General features: G+C 35.4%; 1 protein-coding gene across 5 annotated transcripts in view; it reads left to right on the top strand.

Annotated features, from left to right (window-relative positions):
• The window catches only part of LOC105480275 (natural killer cell triggering receptor), a 49,051-nt gene that overhangs the window by 4,930 nt on the left and 22,985 nt on the right, over positions 1-21,136 (top strand). For 4 of the 5 annotated variants that reach the window (XM_071091504.1, XM_011738879.3, XM_071091503.1 and 1 more), the window contains exons 3-6: positions 12,980-13,054; positions 14,424-14,531; positions 15,064-15,108; positions 16,828-16,915. In XM_071091504.1, coding sequence (XP_070947605.1) covers positions 12,980-13,054; positions 14,424-14,531; positions 15,064-15,108; positions 16,828-16,915 — 316 coding nt within the window. Of the gene's footprint in view, positions 1-12,979; positions 13,055-14,423; positions 14,532-15,063; positions 15,109-15,412; positions 15,441-16,827; positions 16,916-21,136 lie in introns of those variants that run through there. The other variant, XM_071091505.1, reaches the window with a different exon arrangement.

Genomic DNA, 21,136 nt, shown 5'->3' on the forward strand with positions numbered 1-21,136 from the left:
CTTGCTCTGTTGCCTGGGCTGGAATGCTGGAGTGCAGTGGCATGATCTCGGCTCACCACACCCTCTACTTCTACTTCCCTGGTTCAAGTGATTCTCGTGCCTCTGCCTCCCCAGTAGCTGGGACTACAGGTGTGAGCTATGATGCTTGGCTAATTTTTTGTATTTTTAGTAGAGACAGGGTTTCTTCATGATGCCCAGGCTGGTCTTGAACTCCTGCGCCCAAGCAGTCCACCTGCCTCAGCCTCCAGAAGTGGTGGGATTATAGGCATGAGCCACCATGCCCAGCCGTGTTTCTCTTTTAAGTTCTTTTAGTTTTTGCTTCATTTATTTTGAGGCTCTTAGGTGGGTGCATACATATTTAGGATTGTTGTCTTCTTAGTGAACTCTTATTATTATGTAATGACGCCTTATATTCCTAGTAACTTTCCTGGCTCTGAAGTTTCCTTTGCCTCAGATATGAATATAGTTACTTCAGTTTTATTAGTGTTTACACGGTATATCATTTTCAATCCTTTTAACCTTTCTATATAATATTTAAAGTGGATTTCTTGTAGATAACAAATAGATGGGTCTTGTCCCACACTGAGAATGTCTTTTAGTCGGTATGTTTAACTATATACGTTTACTATAATTACTGTTATGTTTGGATTTGCTTTACTGCTTAAGATTCATAAAAATAGACTTGAAAATGTGTTTTTAGCAAACATTGTAAAGTATTTGGAAGTGATACCAAGAAATTAGTCTTAAGAGGTGACAAAGGATTCAGGCAAATGTTTGAGTACTACTTCTGTCCTTGGTCAAGCCGTTTAACAACCTCTGTGAAATGGAAGTACTATACAATTTTGTTCTTCATTTGGTTCCAAAGCTAACAGGACAGGAAAATTTGCTTATATTCAAAATTAAACTAATTTTAGACTCACATTCAAAATAACTCTTACTTTAAGAGAAGCATGTGGGATCTGGTTTGTACTGAGGGAGTAGGAGAAATGCATCTCCTCTCTCAAGGTCACCCTAGGTCATAAGCTCATGAGTAGAGTGACTAGATGCAGTGGCCTGAAATGTAAATGACTTGCGCTGTATATGCTCATTAAGCTATTAGTTCTATTATTAACCTAATAATAGGACTCCAGTGTAATAGTGCTTACATAATAAGATGAGCAGAGTAATTAAATAATGTCATCTTATAGATTGTGTTTTTGTAACATGAACTTACTCTAATAGGGTGGATTAAGGAGCACAATTTTAATTAGGCACACTGCTGTTTGGTATAACAATCGGATAAGCAGGTGGTGAAGAGTGGCGTGGGAGAGAAGAGCAGTTGCATAGCACTGCTGCTCTGAGTCATTCTTGTTTGTCCTAACTGATTTGAAGGCCACTATGCTAATGATGGTGCTGGGAATGGAGGCAGAAATGAGGTGTGGTCAGTTGTAGGGTTTCCTCAATGATGTTTAGATTTTATAATGTCCTCTTAATAGCTAAAATTTATTATTGATACTCCTAAAGAAAAAAATATTTTTACTGCAACTAGAAACTCCCTTGTCCCCCCCAGTTCCCATTTTTCTATGGAAACAGTTGTTTTTTTGTGTGATTTTCGATAATGCAATGTTTCTTAAAAATCTATCACTGTTCTTACAGAGCAGTCTGTATTTGTTAAGTGTATATAGCACAGTATCTGACTTTTTTTTTTAAAGTTGCTTTAAGCATTGCATGTGCAGGAGTATGGACACTAAGTTGAGTTAAGGGGCTTTCATACTTAGGTATTGTGCAGGTAGAACTTTGATTTTGTAGGTATTGTGCAGGTAGAACTTTGATTTTGGTCCCTTTTGTTCCCAGAGACTGTATCTTAAAGTCCAAGAGACTTAGTGCTGTAGAGTGAAATCCTGAATTCCTGCTTTCACTCCTTAACTATGTATGTATACTTGTACAAAGAATTGAAGCCTGATTCTTAATTCAGCAATGTTTATTTTATTAAACACCAATTAATCTTTAATCACTTTTTAACATTTTTTAATATTTTATCTTTACTTTTATTTCAAATTTTTATTTTTTTCTTGGCCAGGCACAGTGGCTCATGCCTTGGCCTTTGGGAGGCCAAGGCAGGAGGATTGCTTGAGCATAGGAGTTAGAAACCAACCAGCCTGGGCAACATAGTGAGATACTATCCCTAAAAAAAAATTTCCATTTACTTTTTCTTTAGAGACAGAGTATCACTGTGTTGCTCCTGCTGGAGTACTGTGGCTATTCACAGGCAAGATCATAGTGTGGTGTAGCCTCAAACTCCTGGCCTCAAGTGATCCTCCCACCTCAGCCCTCTGATATGTAATCACTTTTAGTGACTGTATAGTTTACCCTCATGTGAAGATACCTTGTACTAGTTAGGCTAAATGTTAAGATTGGTTCTAACATAAAGGTTAAATAACAGTACTTAAAACAATAGAAAAGTTTTGCTTTTCTGTCACACAGGACTCAGACTCAGCAGATCAGGGCTGTCCATGTGAGGGATCCAGGCCCCTTTTTCTCTTGATACTGTGTTGACATGGGGTGGGTGCGTGCAGCTCTTAACAGAAAGATTCAAGTTTGATAGATACAGAAGAATTGATGGAATCAGAAAAATCATCATTTTGCAACCCCCAGGGTAATAACTGGTTCAGAAAGTAGTCATCAGTGGCCAAACCACAGGTGAAAAGTTGTGCTGTGTGCGAAGTATCATCCAACAGATTATTAATTTAAAATGGAGGAAAATTCCTTTACAACTAAGATGTGGCTAATATCTCAGTTATAAAGGTACTTTAACAGTTCAAACTGACATGCTTTCTAATAGGGTGCCAAAAAAAAAAAAAAAAAAAAAGATGGGAGATGGAGACTGTTTTACATTAAAAGAGGCCAACCTATGAAAACCAAATGGGTATATAATGCTTGAATGAGGTTCCTGGATTTTAAAAAATAGATGTATATTTGTCAGTAAACTAGAAGGAACTCAAATGCTAATCAGTTGAGGATTGGTTGAGTAAAATTTGGTACAGCCAAGCAACAGAATTCCATTCAGCCGTTAAAAAGAATGAAAAGGGGAAAAAAACAGAAAGGGCATTGTAGGGGTAGTTGGGTAAATTTGAATATGGACTATTATGAGGAGTTTTTTCCCACAGTAACAGATTCTTCAAAGCCAACTAAGTGTCCAACAGTTCAATTTGATTCTGGACAGTATCTACCTGGAGTTAGTGTCATATTCCACCTGTTAAGAGAAATCAGTTCCACAAGACTGCTCCCACTGCGGGCATGCCAATCGCAAGTCCTGAGTCACTTTTTTTTTTTTTTTCTTTTTGAGACGGAGTTTCGCTCTTGTCATCCAGGCTGGAATGCAATGGTGCGATCTTGGCTCACTGCAACCTCTGCCTCCTGAGTTCAAGCGATTCTCATGCCTCAGCCTCCCAAGTAGCTGGGATTATAGGCGCCTGCCACCACTCCCGGCTCATTTTTGTATTTTTTATTAGATACAGGGTTTCACCATGTTGGCCAGGCTGGTCCTAAACTCCTGACCTCAGGTAATCCATCCACCTCGGCCTCCATGAGCCACTGTGCCCAGCCTCTGAGTCACTCTTACTTCTGACCAACCAGCTGTAAATTAGGGATTCCTATAACCCCGTTCTCAGCTTCAGTAATTTGCTAGAGCAGCTCACAGAACTTAGGAAGCCAATTTGCTTACCATAACTGGTTTATTATAAAGGATATAACTCAGGAACAACCAAACGGAAGAGATGCCTACGGCAAGGTATGGTAGGTACAGAGGGTGGGGAGATGCATGGGCCTTCTGGACGTGCCACCCTCACTCATTGTGTTCTCCAGTCTGGAAGCTCTCTCTAAACCCTGCCAGTTAGGGGGTTTTGTGGCTAAAAACATATGTATGTATGGTCAGTTATTTCATCATGTGTATGATTGCATATGTGTGATCAGTTATTAAGTGAATCTCCAGCACCTCTTCTCTCTCTGAAGGTTGGAAAGTGAGGCTGAACGTTCTAGACCTCTAACCAAGGCATGGTTTTTCTGGCAACCAGCCCCTATCATGAAGCTATCTAGGAGTCTGCCAAGAGTCTCTTCTTTGGATGCAAATGCTAAGGGATTTAAGTGTTCTCTGTCAAGAATCTGAAAGAAAGATCAAATAGTAGGCTGGTTGTGGTGGCTCATGCCTGTAATCCCAGCACTTTGGGAGGCCGAGGCAGGCAGATCACTTGAGGTCAGGAGTTCCAGACTGGCCAACATGGTGAAACACTGACTCCACTAAAAAGAAGTAACAAAAATTAGCTGGGCATGGTAGCAAGCACCTGTAATCACAGCTACTCAGGAGGCTGAGGCAGGAGAATTGCTTGAACCTCGGAGGTGGAGGTTGCAGTGAGCTGAAATCACTGCAACTCCTGCCTGGGCAATAGAGCAAGACTCTTACATCAAAAAAAAAAAAGAAGAAGAGGAGGAAGGAGAAGGAGAAGGAGGGGGAGGGGGAGGAATCAAATAGAACAAAAGATGCTGCTATCAGTCCTATCACTTAGAAAATTACAAGTTTTAGGAGCACTCTGCTAGAAACTGGGGACAGAGGTCCAATGTAATATTTCATATTATGCCACAATTATGGAGTAGATGATAATCACTATTAAATTCCTTGGGTGTAGTAATGGTTTTGGATTTAAGTAGCAGAATATGTTTATTCTTTAGGAGTATAAGCTGAAGTATTAATAATTAGGGGTGAAGTGTCACCGTGTCTTTAACTTTCAGTTTGTTCCAGAAGATTGTGTGTATAGAGAGGGATAAATATGGCAAAACATCTTTGTAGATTTGAAAATTTCAAAACAAAAGTTCAAGCAGGGGAATTGCACATTTATTCTTTCCGACAACCTTTAGGATCATTTTGTCAAGTTCCCTCAGAAGTCTCACTGGTATTTTTGAAGGTTGCAATTAAGTTATTATAGGTTACTCTAGAGAATATTGGGCATATTTGCAATTTTGAGTCTTGTCCAAGAACAAGGTATCTCTCCCTTTATTCAGGTTGGCATTATGCCTCTGAAAGTTGGAGTTTTGTTTTTATAGATCCTATACTCTTATGGTTATGTGGTTAGAATGTTTCTTGTTGCTTTTGAGAATGTGATTTTTACTGTATTTTTTTTTCTACTTGTTTTTGTTTGTCGTAATATCAATATCAACAACTTCAGTATTTGTTGGTATTTCAGTTGGTTCTTTTGGACTTTCTAGGTGTATAACGTTTCAAATGATGATAAATGTGCTCTTTTTTACTTGTAAATCTCTCATATTGTCCTCTTGTCTACTTACATTGACTAGAATTTCCTTTTTTTTTTTTTTCGAGATGGAGTTTTGCTCTTGTTGCCCAGGCTGGAACACAAAATGGCACAATCTCCGCTCACCGCAACCTCTGCCTTCCGCTTTCAAGTGATTCTCCTGCCTCAGCCTTTCAAGTAGCTGGGATTACAGGAGTGTGCTACCATACCTGCTAATTTTGTATTTTTAGTAGAGACAGGGTTTCTCCATATTGGTCAGGCTGGTCTCGAACTCCCGACCTCAGGTGATCCACCTGCCTCAACCTCCCAAAGTGCTGGGATTATGGGCGTGAGCCACCACGCCCAGCTTGCGTTGACTGGAATTTCTGAAACAGCATTAAACAGTAGTGATGCTAACAACTACTTTTGACTTGTTTCTTCTTAAGTGGAATTAATGTTATAGGAGTGTTTCACCATTAAACATACTGCTGATGGTTGATTTGAAAGGTATCTGAGAATATGCGTGTTATATAAAGGAATGAATGTTGAATTTCTTTTTTCTAATTTATATTTTTCTTTTTTAAAATATATTTTGTCTCTGTAGTAGATATGAATGTTGAATTTCACTGTGGGCTTTTGGTTTCTATCATAGGTTTTGTTTTTTTTTTTCTCTCATGGGATTTTTATAGGATTTTTCCTTCATGTCAATAAACTATATTAGATTTCCTAATATTGAATAGTGTCTCTTTTAAAATGAGATTGGCATATGGGGTTTTAAATTTGTTTTATGTCATCTCTCCCAGGCTTTGGTTTCAATTTTACTTTGTTTCGAAAAAGTTAAACTTTTCATCTTTTGCTGTGCTCTAGAACAGTTGATATGGCGTTACACTTTAATGTTACTTGAAGATTAGAAGTAATTCATCTGTATCTGAAGAATTAATAGCAGCACTCTTTTGGATAGTTAGCAGCATTTTAGTTTCTTTATTGGGCCTGTTTTTTATTCTACATACTATCTTATAATTCTTTTTTCTAAATTTTGGTATTCTTCCTTTTACCTTCCTAAGTGATTAATTTATCTTTAGCTTTATTCATTAATGAAAATATTTATGACTATATGAAGTGATTGGGATGAATAAGTGGTATTTAACACTTTTTGCATTGTCAGACCTGGGAGCTCTAACATCTGGCCTCATTTCCTGACATCTTGGCTCTTTGATTCTCTGATCTGCACTAATATCCTTTGTCATAACTACATGAGCCAGTAAATACATTCTCTTTTGAGTTTTTGCTTGTACTATCTGCAGGAAACCTTTAGCTGGGTGTTTATGGACATGTCATGGAAAAAGCTTCATGTGACTAAATAATTAAGTTGTTTTGGTCTTGTATTTCTTGTTTTTTTTGCTATTTCCTTTGTTTTATATATTTTATTAGGTTGCTGCCCCTCCCACCAAAGAAGCTTGAAAGATGTATAATTTTGTTAGTTCTACCGGTGAATACCTGTTCAAGTATGCTTAAACCCTTGGCTGGGCGCAGTGGCTCACGCCTGTAATCCCAGCACTTTGGGAGGCCAAGGCAGACAAATCACAAGGTTAGGAGTTCAAGACAAGCCTGGCCAACATGGTGAAACCCCGTCTCTACTAAAAATACAAAAAATTAGCTGGGTGTAGAGGCAGGTGCCTGTAATCCCAGCTACTCGGGAGGCTGAGGCAGGAGACTCTCTTGAACCCAGGAGGCGGAGATTGCAGTGAGCCGAGATCGTGCCACTGCACTCCAGCCTGGGTGACAGAGTGAGACTCTGTCTCAAAAAAAAAAAAAAAGAAAAGTATGCTTAAACCCTTATTTCCTCTCTGTCTGCTTCAGGAAAGTCTACCTGTTGATTCCCACTATGAAGTATGAGGATATGTATTTTCTTTCACCAGTCCAAATCCTTCTTGTTGGTTTTTATTGATTCCCCACTACCTTTCTCCAGTTGAAATTATTTTTACCCTGGGCAACATAGTGAGACCCTGTCTCAACAAAAATACAAAAATTAGCCAAGTATAGTGGCATGCCCCTATGTTCCCACCTATTCAGGAGGCTGAGGCAGGAGGATTGCTTTAGCCCAGGAGGTTGAGGCTGCAGTGAGCAGAGGTTGTGCCTTTTTACTACAACCTGGGGGACAGAGCGAGACCCTGCCTCTTAAAAAATAAAATAACATAGATTATTTTTATATCACAGACATAAGAAAAGTTCATGGTATGTTAGTAAGTAAATAAAGCAAGGTGCCATACAGTGTGCATAATCTACCATTTTTTTAAAGGAAGAAAAATAAGAATATATCAATATTTGCTTGTGTATGAAAAGAAACTGGAAAAATACACAGAAAATTAATGAAAGTGAGTACCTGTTGATAGGGGTGGGAACAAGTCTTCTCATCCTGTACCTTTTTCCACTGATTTTTGAGTCATGAGAACATTACCTATTCCAAAGGAAGAACATTTTTAGATGGTACTTAAAAAAAATGTTGCCATTACCTAACTTTGTTTCCTAATACTGATAACATTTAAAACCATAATTAACACTGTTTGCATTGTCATACCTGGCAGCTCTAACATCTGGCCTCATTTCCTTTTATTTTAAAACCATAATTATAGTGATTTAGGTTTAATTTTGTAAGGTATTAAGATTCAGTGCCCAATGCCACTCTTCCTACTAGTTCTCGTTCATTAATTCTTTGACTTATATCTCAGGGATGTGTATTCAAATAGATATTTTGGGATAAAATGTAATTGTATTTCTTTTACTAGGTATAGAATTCTTATTTCACAGACTATTATTCCTTAAAAATGGTAGACCATGCTCAGTTGTCTCCAGTTTGTAATGTAAGGTGTCTGAAGCTGGTCTTTCTTTTTTCTTTGTGAGCGATATGAATCTACTGCCTGGATACTAGGAAGCTTTTTTTTCCGTTTTTATCTCCAAAAATAAATAGCTTTATTAATTGATATCTTGGTGTTGCTCCACTTACATACGTTTTCCTGGTATGTAGTGAATAATTTTGATCTGTGTATTTGGGTGTTCCTTCATTTGTGAAAGTGTATTTTGTAAATCTGTCTTTGAATAATTTTGTTTTGAGTAGTAGTATTATTAAATACTTCTTGAGCACCTAACTCTGTACCAGGCACTACGCAAGTCTCTGGGGAATATAGTGGTAAGTAAAGCAGTCATGGTCTCTATCTCTCTGCGTTCACACACATCAGTCAGACCTAGGTTATATAAGTGCCCTTAGTTCATACTAATTATGTCTCATCATATTGTGTAGCAACTGCATTTCCATGTGTCATTCCGAGCCAAGATGTGAGCTTCTTGAAACTCAGGCACTATATTCTTCTTGAAACTCAGGCACAATAGTATATAATGCTGTTGGATTCCCTGACATATGGGTAAGATCTCAGTAAATTTGAGTAAATGGCCCAGTGTTATTGAAATGCTGCTCCTGTTTCTTAATCTTCTTCCTAAATTTTGTTCTCTGCGTACCTAGTGTGATCTGTTCTTAACCTTTGCCCTTTTCCTCAACCCTTGCTTGTAATTAATTGTTCTATGGGCTACTCTTTGCCTTCTGTAGTATATCAACCCCTGCAACATTTTTCTACTTGATGCTCACTTTTCCAACTACCATATCTTCTATATACGTAATACATGTCTCCTTTTTAAACCATTGACTCTGCAATTCCAGTGCAACTATTTCTGAAAACAAGGAACAGTATTGAAAGATGATGTTTGATTTTATTCCATCTGTGTACTTGGTGATTTTATTCCTTTCATCTGGTGGCCAAATTAGAATCTACACCATGGCATAGACTTTTCCTGTCTGTAGCCAAAGCTTAACATGTGTTGATACTACCTGATTAATCTTAATATTATTCCCCTGTCTTACTTTTAAGGATCTGAATGTTGGTATTTTCGGATTAAATTTAGAAACTAGTCGTGCTTTGTGTCATTTTTGTCCTTAACCATGTATAAAAGCAACATACTAATGCTTACACTAACTGTAGATTTTAGTCTTATCATTATAGAGCTGTGTATTTATTGGCATAACATTAATTCTGTGGACGAAAACTATGTATAAGAATATTATCAGTAGTATTGACTGATTCTTGAACTCCTGGTTTCAAGTGATCCTCCAGCCTCTGCCTCCCAAAGCACTGGTATTACAGGTGTGCCCAGTCAGTATTGACTGATTCTAAAAGATTACTAAATTCCACTAAATTATAAGTAGTGTTTGTTGAGTAATAAATTTTTCTTAGATCTTATTTATTCAGTCAGCAGCAGTTAGTTTCCAAAGAGGCATGATCAGCAGGGGTTCTTAACTCTTTACAGAGTTGGGGTTACTGGCAAACTCATTTTTCTCATCAGTTTGGGAGTCAGAGAGACTTATGCAAATTCATTCCAGTCTGTTCTTTATTGTAATTACAGCTTAATTTTTTTTATCTTCAATATGTTTTGTAATCATAGTTTATGCTTGCCATCACCGAAAATATTTACTAACTAGACTAATGAACCACATTGCCTTTTTTTTTCTTTAAAGACCATACCTTTAAAATATTGTCTATTTTGAGTTTCAAAATAAAAGTATCATCACATGGTAGCCTGTTTTCTATAAAATAATACACATCAGTAAAAAATGTTTGTTGAAAACCTGTTAATCTTGCTAATGAGCTTCAGTTCGAGTTAGTATTTGCTAGTCTGTATCCTGTAGTGTTCAATCTCAGGATTTAATTTGAAGGAAATTAATACTAGGTTACCTCTTTATAAAGGTAGAAATCATAATGCTGTTTTGTTGTGGTTTTTTTGACCTTTTTGTTTTTAATCCCTTCAAATTGCATATATACAAACATTTTAACTTAAGAAAGTAGACTCAACTAATGTCTGAATATCCATAGTTCAGCCTTTGTCATGCCTTGCAAACCTGATTGGGTTAATATGTGTTTTCAGGATTTTAAAATTATTTTTTTCTGGTGTGCCAATGTTTAACCTTGCACCATGTTATTGAAGTGAAAACAATTCAGTTTTGTTGTATTTTTCCTCTTGTTCTTAACAACATAATGCCATAGAGGACATAAAAACCTCTGCCCTATCCCTTGTGCCATGAGGTTCAGAGGGCAAAAGACTTTTTTTTTTGCACCAAGCTAGAAGAGGGTAAGATATTAGAGGTGAGATTTGTTTTTTCTTTCTTTTTTTTTTTTTTTTTTTTTTTTTTTTTTGAGATGGGAATCTTGCTGTCGCCCAGGCTGGAGTGCAGTGGCGCAATCTTGGCTCACTGCAACTTCCACCTCCCAGGTTCGAGCGATTCTCTTGCCTCAGCCTCCCGAGTAGCTGGTATTACAGGTGCCTGCCACCACTCCTAGCTAATTTTTGTATTTTTAGTAGAGATGGGGTTTCACCATGTTGGCCAGGCTGGTCTTGACCTCCTGACCTCAGGTGATCTGCCTGCCTCAGCCTCCCAAAGTGTTGGGATTATGGGCGTGAGCCATCGTGCCCAGCCGAGATTTTTTTTTTTTTTTTTAAACCACTCTAGTTAGCTGTCCCTCTCTGAATATTGGATACGAATGTAATCACATTTTAACTGTTTTCAAGTGTATTATACTACTGGAGGGTACACAATTTCCAATCATCTGTTAAGAAGAAACTAAGAACATTTGAAACTTTGACCAGCTTTCATTTTGAGGCATTACAAGTTTTTGAAAAAAACAAAACAAAACAAAAAACACCTGATGTTGAATTTACTGTGGTCCTAAGAAGAGCCCTACGTTTTGATTATTTGGATTATGTCTTCTGTCCTGAAAAGTAGCCATCTTACAGGGATTGCAAAGATCTAAGTCTTTCTGGTATACAAAGCTGGATGATTTTGAACTTGACACCAGCTAAGCCATTTCCCAGGGATTTATGAAGACTGATGAAAATACAATTATTATACTGGTAAAATGTTGCTATATAAGTAGGGTGATAGTTACTATTACTGATATTATAGGTATTTTTTTAAAATTCTGAAATGACTTTAGATACATTGCTCCCTGCTTGCAAGTCGTGAGTCCTCCTTTTTGCTTGCTTTCTGTCTTTTTGTTCATTCCCTTAGGTTTTAAGAATAGCTACAAAGTTTTGAAAATGCTTTATAGTTTGGCTCTTTTAAAGCTATAGGCTAAGAGTGTTGACACAGGAAGGTCTTCTCACATGATCCCGCTTTACCCATTAAAGATGTCTATAATGCAGTATCATTGTTTCCTCCTCAAAGGAAGTGACTAATAGGGCCAGGAATAAATTACAATCTTAGTGATACAGAATCATTTTGTATCTGTTCTGAACATAATTTATGCTTGGTCCACAGTTAATTTTTATTTATTCTGTAAGTCCTTTTGAATAAATAAAAATGTTTATAATGGAAAAGATCTTGTAGAATAAAGGGAAAAGGAACTCGAGAGTTATTAATTGCAAATCAGAACTGCATTTCTTATTTTATTGATATGCTTTCAACAGGTCCATAAAGTCACAACTATTTTTATAGTAATAGATTATGATTCACCTTTTGTGCTCTCTTGTGAATATACAGTCAAGTTTTCCAGAGATTATATTTTAATATGTGATGATATCACTGCCCTGACAGCTAATGGAACGTGTGCGTGTGTATTCTTGTTTTAAACATTTCTGAGTTTTAACATTTAATATGGTATATAGCAATAGATATGAACCAGATAAACAAAAGCTCATTAATGATTTTAGAAGAACCCTGAGACCAAAGTTTGAGAACCATTTTTCTCTGGCATAGTTAAATTGAAGTTACAGACTTTTCCTTGTAATTTCGTGTTTGTTGTAGGGAACCATAACCTCTTCTGTTTCTGCTCTCTCAGGGAATAGAATGGGAGGCATTGTTTTAAGTCTTGCTCTGTCACCTAGGCTAGAGTGCAATGGCACAATCAAAGCTCACTGCATGGTCATAGCTCATTGCAGCCTTGAAATCCTGGGCTCAAGTGAACCTCCTGCCTCAGCCTCCCCAGTAGCTGGGACTACAGGCATGTGCCACCCTCCCCAGCGAATTTTTGAAATTTTTTGTAGAGATGGATTCTTCTGCGTTACCCAGACTGGTCTCAAACTCCTGACCTCAGGCAACCCTCCCAGCCTCAGCCTCCCAAAGTGCTGGGATTATAGGTGTGAGCCACCATGCCTAGCTTAAAATGTGAATTTTAAGTGTGATTGGTGCAATTCAGGAAGGTGGCTCTTAACAGTTCTTGCTTAAAGGAAGAAAGCTGAAAATAAAGAGACAGAGACCTTTCTTTTTAACAATACTGGCCAGAATTACTATCTTTTGATGTACTCTCATCACTGGAAGGGCCCAAGCATAAATCAAACAACTATTGAGAGTATTTTTAAAGAAGATTATAGTTCAGATAGTGGACTATACTACTACAAGGAATCTAATAATACAAAGTTCCTTTAAAACACACTTAAAATCCTATAATTTTGGGGCTGGAACCACTTTGGCTGCATGTAAATTTTAACAATAACAAATAAAGTGGTGTTCTTGTTCATAGGCATCACCCAGTTAAATGCTTTCCCATTACATCTTTTAACAAATTAAAATGAATTATAAAAATAGACTTTCTAATTTGTTAGCCCTGTTTCTTTCTCCCATTAAAATGATATATTTAACTTGCTTACTACTCTTTCCCCTATGTATTTTATTTCAGTTGGTCGCATTATGTTTCAGCTCTTCTCAGACATATGTCCAAAAACATGCAAAAACTTCCTTTGCTTGTGCTCAGGTAAGTGAATTATTATTTCCGATGAGAAGCTGTGTCTTACAGTTTTACCTTGCTGAACAGAATAGATATTTTCCTGAAATTATAATGGACTTGTGAAATTAGTTTTGTGAATTAAAAAAAAAAAAAAAAAAAGAGTTACTTACACTGACTTTTATATGAAATCAGGGAAGCATTTCTTAAGGGGAAGATATTAGAAAGAAATGATCTCAAAAATGAAAAAGAGTAAGAATCTACATTATGTAATGGAATCTTCTCTATACATTTTAGTTTATAAAATAATAGCACACATTCAAAACTGATTTGATGGAATTTTATGAATTTCACTACTTTGAAAAAATTTAGTATTCCAAATTTTACAATAAATTTTAAATAAATAGAAAAAATGGGGAGGGAAACATCTATAATGTTACTTTAAAATTAGAACACACTGGCCGGGCGTGGTGGCTCAAGCCTGTAATCCCAGCACTTTGGGAGGCCAAGGCAGGCGGATCACCTGAGGTCAGGAGTTCAAGACCAGCCTGGCCAACGTGGTGAAACCCTGTCTCTAATAAAATTACAAAAATTAGCTGGGTATGGTGGCAGGTGCCTGTAATCCTAGCTACTCGGGAGGCTGAGGCAAGAAAATCACTTGAACCCGGGAGGCAGAGCTTGCAGTGAGCCGAGATTGCGCCATTGCACTCCAGCCTGGGGGACAAGAGCCAGACTTCGTCTCAAAAAAAATAAAATAAAATAAAAATTAGAACACACTGAAATTTTAAATTCTTACTTGGATACACATACGCAATTTTTGCCCTAACTCCTTAATTTTGTTGTTTATTTTGAGACGGAATCTGACTCTGTCTCCAAAACAGACTGGAGTGCAGTGGTGTGATCTCAGCTCACTACAACCTCCACCTCCCAGATTCAAGTGATTCTCCTGCCTCAGCCTCCTGAGTAGCTGGGACTACAGGCCTGCGCCACCACACCCGGCTAATTTTTGTTTTTTTTGTTTTAGAGGCAGGATTTCACCCTGTTGGCCAAGCTGGTTTCAAACTCCTGACCTCAAGTGATCTGCCTACCTCGGCCTCCCAAAATGTTGGGATTACAGGCATGAGCCACTGTGCCTGACCTCATTCTTTAACTAGAGTGACAAGTGTGTCTAATATTATGTCCTATAGCATGTAGAGTCTGTACCACACAATTTTACATTTACATGCTGCTTTGTATTATTTATTTTGGTTTGCATGCATGTGTGTATGTTAAATTATCATGTCATCTACTTCTTATATCTCTTCCAGTGCCCAGCAAGATTTGACACAGGATTAATTGGTTTGTTCTTTCTATGGAAGGATGTATGTATAATTAAATTTCATTTCTTTTTTTTTTCCAGGAGAGAAAGGCCTTGGGAAAACAACTGGGAAGAAGTTATGTTATAAAGGTTCTACGTTCCATCGTGTGGTTAAAAACTTTATGATTCAGGGTGGGGACTTCAGTGAAGGTAGAGCTAAAAGTTGTGTTCCTAATAACTCCATCTATCAGTTTCTAAAGTATTTCAGTATTACTCTTAGTTCTAAATATTGTATCAATTACAGTATGATATAAAATGTGGTCAGTGAGTACTTGTTGGATGAGTGAATATTATAGATCCAGAATGTATGAAAAAGCAAAGTACCACGTAAGAAATTTTATCTTGTTTTTATGCAGTTTATTAATATTATAGTTACTTAGTGAATTCCTTTACAATGAATGCCAAAGTACTGTCTGATTGCTTTTGTTCTAGAATGTTTTTGATGTTGTTACTGTTTGAAATAAGTGGATTGTGAAGATGGCTTTTTTTATGGTATTTATTGTAATGGGATTTGACATATATTTTAAAGATGAAGTTAATTGAGGACTCTTGAGAATTTTGATTATTGCAGCAATTATAACATTCCAAGGTTTCCTTCAGCAAATTGAAGCTATCAAAAATGATTTATGTGTTAGTATATTTTTAATGTTCATTATGGCTTAATGTAACTCATTATTTGCAGGTAATGGAAAAGGTGGAGAATCAATTTATGGTGGATACTTTAAAGGTAAGGCTTATTTTACCGTCTTTTGTTTCAGTTCTGATATTAAAGCAAGTTTGATCATATACTTTTAATGAGAAGAGGTTTACTTATAGTTCACTTTTTGCATGAAACTAATGCTGCATGAAAATACTTTATTTGCATGAATTTGGGGATAAATTATATTGTAATATATAATTTTTAATTGACAAGATTAATTAAGGCTAACTTTATGGTTAAACATGACTTTCAGCATGGAGGTTAGGCAACTATATACATGAAAACTCCTATCTTCCTGCCTAAAACTGTCAACATATTCTTTTGTTTATAGAGAATGTGGTCTTTTGCAAAATGAAAAGGTAAGAGAACGAAGCTCAGTAACACAAACTCCAATTCTGTTCCCTTGCACCCTTCCTAATAAATTTATGGACAGTCTGGGTCAGGTTGTGGCTGGATTTCTATATTGCTTGAAGACTTGGAAAATTCTGTGTAATATTTCATACATACTTCTGTATCTTTTTTCATTTCCCAATGGGTTATTAATTTCACATCAGGGAAAAGAGTCTAGTTGTGGGGTTTTTTTTCCCCTAAACCAAGCAATTTCTTTGAATAAAAGTTGAATTTCCTCCTTTTTCAAAGGTTTGTATGTTTTCTTTTGTATATTAGAACTATGACTGTGTTTATTCTTATAATAGTAGCATCTGCATAAATCTAACTATTGCACTTGCCCCAAAAAGCCTTAGAAAAGTCAGTTGCAGAGGTTTGTAATGAAATCTAATATTACTAGGTTTTAACGCTATAATAGCTTCAGTGTTATAATAGTCTTTTATATTTCCTTTGGGGGAAAATGGATTACTACTCTTTTTCAGAAGCCTGTTCCCAAGGTAATCACTTTTTAAAGTTTTCTATGTTTCTGTTTGTTCTGAAGAAGATTTGTTTGTATGAATGTTAAAAGGACATTTAAATTAGTTTTCAAGGATATTCCTGCTGGAATTAAAATAACTCTAAGTGATCTTTATCACAGATTTTTTTTCCTTTGAACTAGTAGGAAACAGCTGTTTAGCTGGTTCTATTATGTAGCAATTTAAAACTAATGCTTTAGGCCACTTTGTGGTTGTTCCCTGTGGCAGATACTTTTGTACCTTAAAATTGTATTTTGCTATTTAAATTTTTGTTTCACAGGGCTTTCCTGCTTAGATAATTTTGTGATACAATTGAGTATACACATACTTAATTTAGATATGTTCCTGTAACTTACTATAACATAATTTTTTTGGTCTTGTAGTCTAGCTTCAATTCAGTTGAATAATAAATTTACTGTATAAAAATTAAACACCTAAAAAGATTATTAAACTTCTTCCATGTATAGTACATTAGGCAAGCTAATTGGAAATTTGGAGGAAGTAAGCTAGAGATTTTTCTAAAATTTTACTAGTTTTCCCTGAAAGTTAATAATTTAAATATCATTTAGCCAAAGTATATTACTACTAAAAGTGACTGTTCTAAGGCTGTTTGTATAAAGTATTAAATATATGTTCTTTTCCTCAAGGCTTTAATTAGTATCTTTTGGCCTTTTTATGCTTTTGTTATTTGATTAGCTTAAATTTTTCTTTTCTGAGTGTTCAGTCAAGTTATCTGTACTGACCAGAAGAGGAATTTCATCTTTTGCTTTCTATTTATTACTTGAACATTACTTTAAAGTGACTTATAATTGGAGACTGACAAATTTGTGTTTTCTTCAAACAGATGAAAACTTTATTCTCAAACATGACAGAGCGTTCCTTTTGTCAATGGCAAATCGAGGGAAACATACCAATGGTTCCCAGTTTTTCATGTGAGTAGGCATAATTCAGAGATGAGCTTTTCTTAAACAGAGAAGTGCTGTTCATAAGAAAGATGGTATAGTTAAACCAAGTTTAATGCTAAAATTCTGTCAGCTTTATTTTTATTATTAATTTCTAATATCATTGAAACTTAGAACGTCTTAACAACTGCCTCAGCATTCAGCATATATCCTGGATTGGAAGAATGGGACTTAAAAAACTTAAAATTTACACATTGTTTTCAAAATATGCCATCATCTTCAAAAAAGATTACTCTTTTTAAAAATTACTCTATTACTCTTCAAAAAAGATGATGGCATATTTAAGCCCTGTTAAATTTGAGTGCTCACTTACCAAAACTAGATTGGAACATAAACTATTGATGAACATGTAAAAATTGTTCATAGTAGCGGATTCAGTTATTGTACCCCCTCAGCAGGGAAAGCAGTTTGAGTAAACCATTGCATGGTTGTTTTTTTCTCTTACTGTTGCTCTTTGAGGCAATTTTGAGAGAGGTACTGTTATTTTCTGATGTGATGTAGAGATAGGTGACCTGCTGTTGAGCACACATTTTAGAAAACTCAAATGTTATGAGGTCTCCATGCATAATTGAAATAACCCATTGTTGCTATCATTTCCACCAAAATTTATGAGATTGTCACTCAGGAAACTTAAGAATACTAAATTTGCTTTTGAAAAAGCAAATATATTTACATGTATGTGCACTGCACAATCAAAAACTTATCTTTTTCTTATCTGAAAATTCTAAATAAATCCTTTGGCATACTTTCAGTTATATTCTTATCTAAAGCTGCTTCAAAACCTATTTTTATCATAATTCTGTCATATAAAATGTGAAAGATAACTGTCCAGCAGGAGGGTTATTGTTTTTGATTGGAAGTGAATCTCAGTTGTGCTATGTATGTTGGAGAAATATTTCATTAATGATTTATTGAAAACATTTTCTTTGTCATCTTTCTGAATGAATATGAATGGCGCTTCCCTGTCTTTAAAGGAGTATATTACTGACATATAAAACTCAAATGTTAAATTTTTCTGAAAAATATATTTCTACATGATCTGATAAAGTTCAGATAAGGGGCATTCTATTCCTAAGAATGTCCTAAAAATGGAAAACTGATAAAAGATTATGCTTAGAATTATACAGGTAAAAGACCTACAACAGTTGTTCTCTTATCTTGTTTTGATCCCATAGGTTATTTGTTATTACTCTTCTTTAATAGAGTGACTTTCTATTCTTAACCTTCTTAAGAGCCAATACAAAGCAGAAAGAAATATTTTCAGAAAGACTTTTTAATAGTAACTTAATGTAAAAATTGTTTATCCTTTGGTTGAGGTTTCCCATTTCCATTTTTAAGCTTATCTGAACTGTGAACATGAAAAACATAATGATTCATTGGTCAAGAAGCTACCATTTGAGGGCTCTAAAGTTTCTTTTAGATTTCCTTTTTTATATCAGTACAATTAAAATTTATCAAGTAGCAGCAGCTTCTTGATATTGTTATATACATTAGCTTGTTCATAAAATGTTAGAGTTAAAACTCATTAAAAATGCTATCGTTAAACATACACTAATTAAAATTCAGTATATGAAATTCTCCCTTCAAAAACATCTTATTTTTATTTTATTTAGTACTTACTTACGTATTTTCTAGGAACATCTAGTAAAGGCCTTTACTGTTTTCTACATGGCCTAATTTTATATTGGACTACAATTTTTGAGGAGGAATGCCAAATAATTTTAAATCAATAAATGGCAATTACAATTTTTACACTTATTTTCAAAGTTAATTTACTTTAGATGGTAGTGAAATCACTGTGAACTTCTGATTGAAAGAAAATTTTTTACTTTTAGTTTGAAATTTCCTTCTAGAAAGGGGTTTGCAGTCCCTTTGCAAAAGAGTAAGCAATCTTGGAAGTAATTGACTATTTAATCCTCCTGTATTTTTTCTAAAGATTTTTGTGTCTGTATACTTTCTTTATGCTGGCTAGAAAGATCAATTCTCAAGAGTTGCAGGATAAAATCAAATTAACTTTCATGTTTCAGAACTAAAACATATACTTGCATTTATGGGAAGGATAGGTAAAAATGGAGATGGTGGCTGATGAAAGAAAAATCTTTGAAACTATGTTTTTACAAGCCCAAAGCCTTTTGGAGTTGAAAGTATTAAAATATGATACGCTGTCTTCAGGTTATGTATATGATCACAGATAATAGCTCTGATGGTCACAGAGCTTGCTGATGGCTTCCAAAGGATGGCTCCTGCCTTTTACCCTGTTACCACAACTCCTCATATGGCACCTTGAGTGTCAGTTCTGGAATCTGAAAAAGAAAGGATAGTGTAAGAATGGTGGTAAAATAAAAAGAACTGTCTTTATAGTTCCTGCTTTATGAGCTCAATAAGGATTTTTATACATCATTGCAAAATTGTTTTTGTAGTTTTTGTTACGAATCTGTTACTCTGCAATTCCTAAGGAGTAGATTTGGTGCTGTTAGTGTGGGTATTTGCAAAACATCCCTCAAGGATTCTTGTGTTTTGTGCATAAACTACTGTCTTCATTACTTACACATTTAAAAACTCCCCCTTCCTTAGGCATGTGTCATTTTTATTCAACATAATTCTGCTTATATTGCTTTCTTTGGCTGGAACAATTATATACATAATGAAAATCAGATTTTCTTCTATAAATCTATTTGTAATTTTTACAGTAACTTTATTTCTACTACTGTATTTGTTATAATGATTTTGCTCTTGGGGGTCTATATAGAAGAAAACTTGATTCTTTTTGGAATAGTACTGCTCAAGAAATGTGGAAGAAGTGGTATATGGCACTATCCCCTGGAATCACTAAGGAAACAGTGGTTTTATTTTGAACGTTTTTGAAGGAATTCAAAGACTTGGGACTAAAGCTACCAGGTTAATTTGGCATTTATTTTGTCCTTTGTATTCTTATTTATTTTTTAGGTTAAAGAATAGGAAGAAACCACAATAAAAACTAGAATTATATAGAGTCATAGAATGGAAAGGGATTTAGAGATTATCTAGTCCAACCTTTTCATTCTGTAGATTATGCTAAATTCTTGAAAAAGCATGTAAAGTCCAGGTTATAGAAATTTTACTTATAATCTGGAAGAAACTGATAGCTAGAAAAAGAATCCTGCACACTTATTCATATTATTAATGCCTTTACTATAAATTTAAGCTTATTTAAGCTCAAAATTTTATTAACCACTCTGCTCTGAATTTATTTTAGTTAAGGATTAGAAGCATCAAGCATTTTGCTGGAAAACAAAATGACATTTGGGGAAACATTCTTTCCCCTTTTGCTGTTAGTGATAGCTTATTAATTCTGACTGTAATTGTCATTGTCTTTATATACATTAATAAAAAAGACAAAGATGTTTTATAAAATAGTCATGAAAAAGATTAAGTAAATAGTTTATAGCTTTGTAGTAAGTAACTTTTGGCATAGGACACTAATATAGCTGTCAGGAAACCTTGATTTTAGTTTTGTATGTACCTTGAGTTAGTTTTTCTTAAACATTGGTATGAAAATATGGATGTAAAAGGAAGAAGGTGTTTTGTAGGGTAGTCCTAAGTTTCTGAATGTGTGGAATGATTTGTGTGCAAACATTGTCTTGCCTAATGGAAATAGTCATAATTGCCTAGTTTTCTTTAGTCTGAAAAATGTCTTTAAAAAGTATTGGGGTCATCTTAAATCAAGAGCAACAGAAGTCTCTTCATCAGCTGCTGTTAAATCATGAGTCTGCACAGCCGTAGAGTAGGTCTGCAGAGCCTGCAAGAACAGTTCCTGTCACTGGCCACTGTCAGTGGTCATTAATAATTATAACAATGTAAGAAAACAAGATAATGTGGAAGAGTCAAACTTTGAACTTTAAACAAAACATGTTTGCTACATTTTAGCAGTCATAAATAGGGCAATGGGGGGGCGGGGCATAAGGAGTTTTAGAATATGTTTTATGTCATTTAAGAATCTGACTTGCAAGTACCTAAATGGGAGAGGAGTGCTGATTACTGCAAAGTAGTGGAGCAAAGAGAGTAGAGGAGTGGTTGGTTTTAAGGGGTTTGTAAAGCTATGTTGACATTTTGGGTAATAAAACTAGATTCGGGGTAGAAATGCTTTTTCTACCCACATATTCATAAATTTATGTAAGAGGAAATGCTAGTAAGTGTTAATAACCTGAGAAG

Source organism: Macaca nemestrina, chromosome 2, assembly GCF_043159975.1.
Source record: "Macaca nemestrina isolate mMacNem1 chromosome 2, mMacNem.hap1, whole genome shotgun sequence".
NCBI classification, from domain to species: Eukaryota; Metazoa; Chordata; class Mammalia; order Primates; family Cercopithecidae; genus Macaca; species Macaca nemestrina.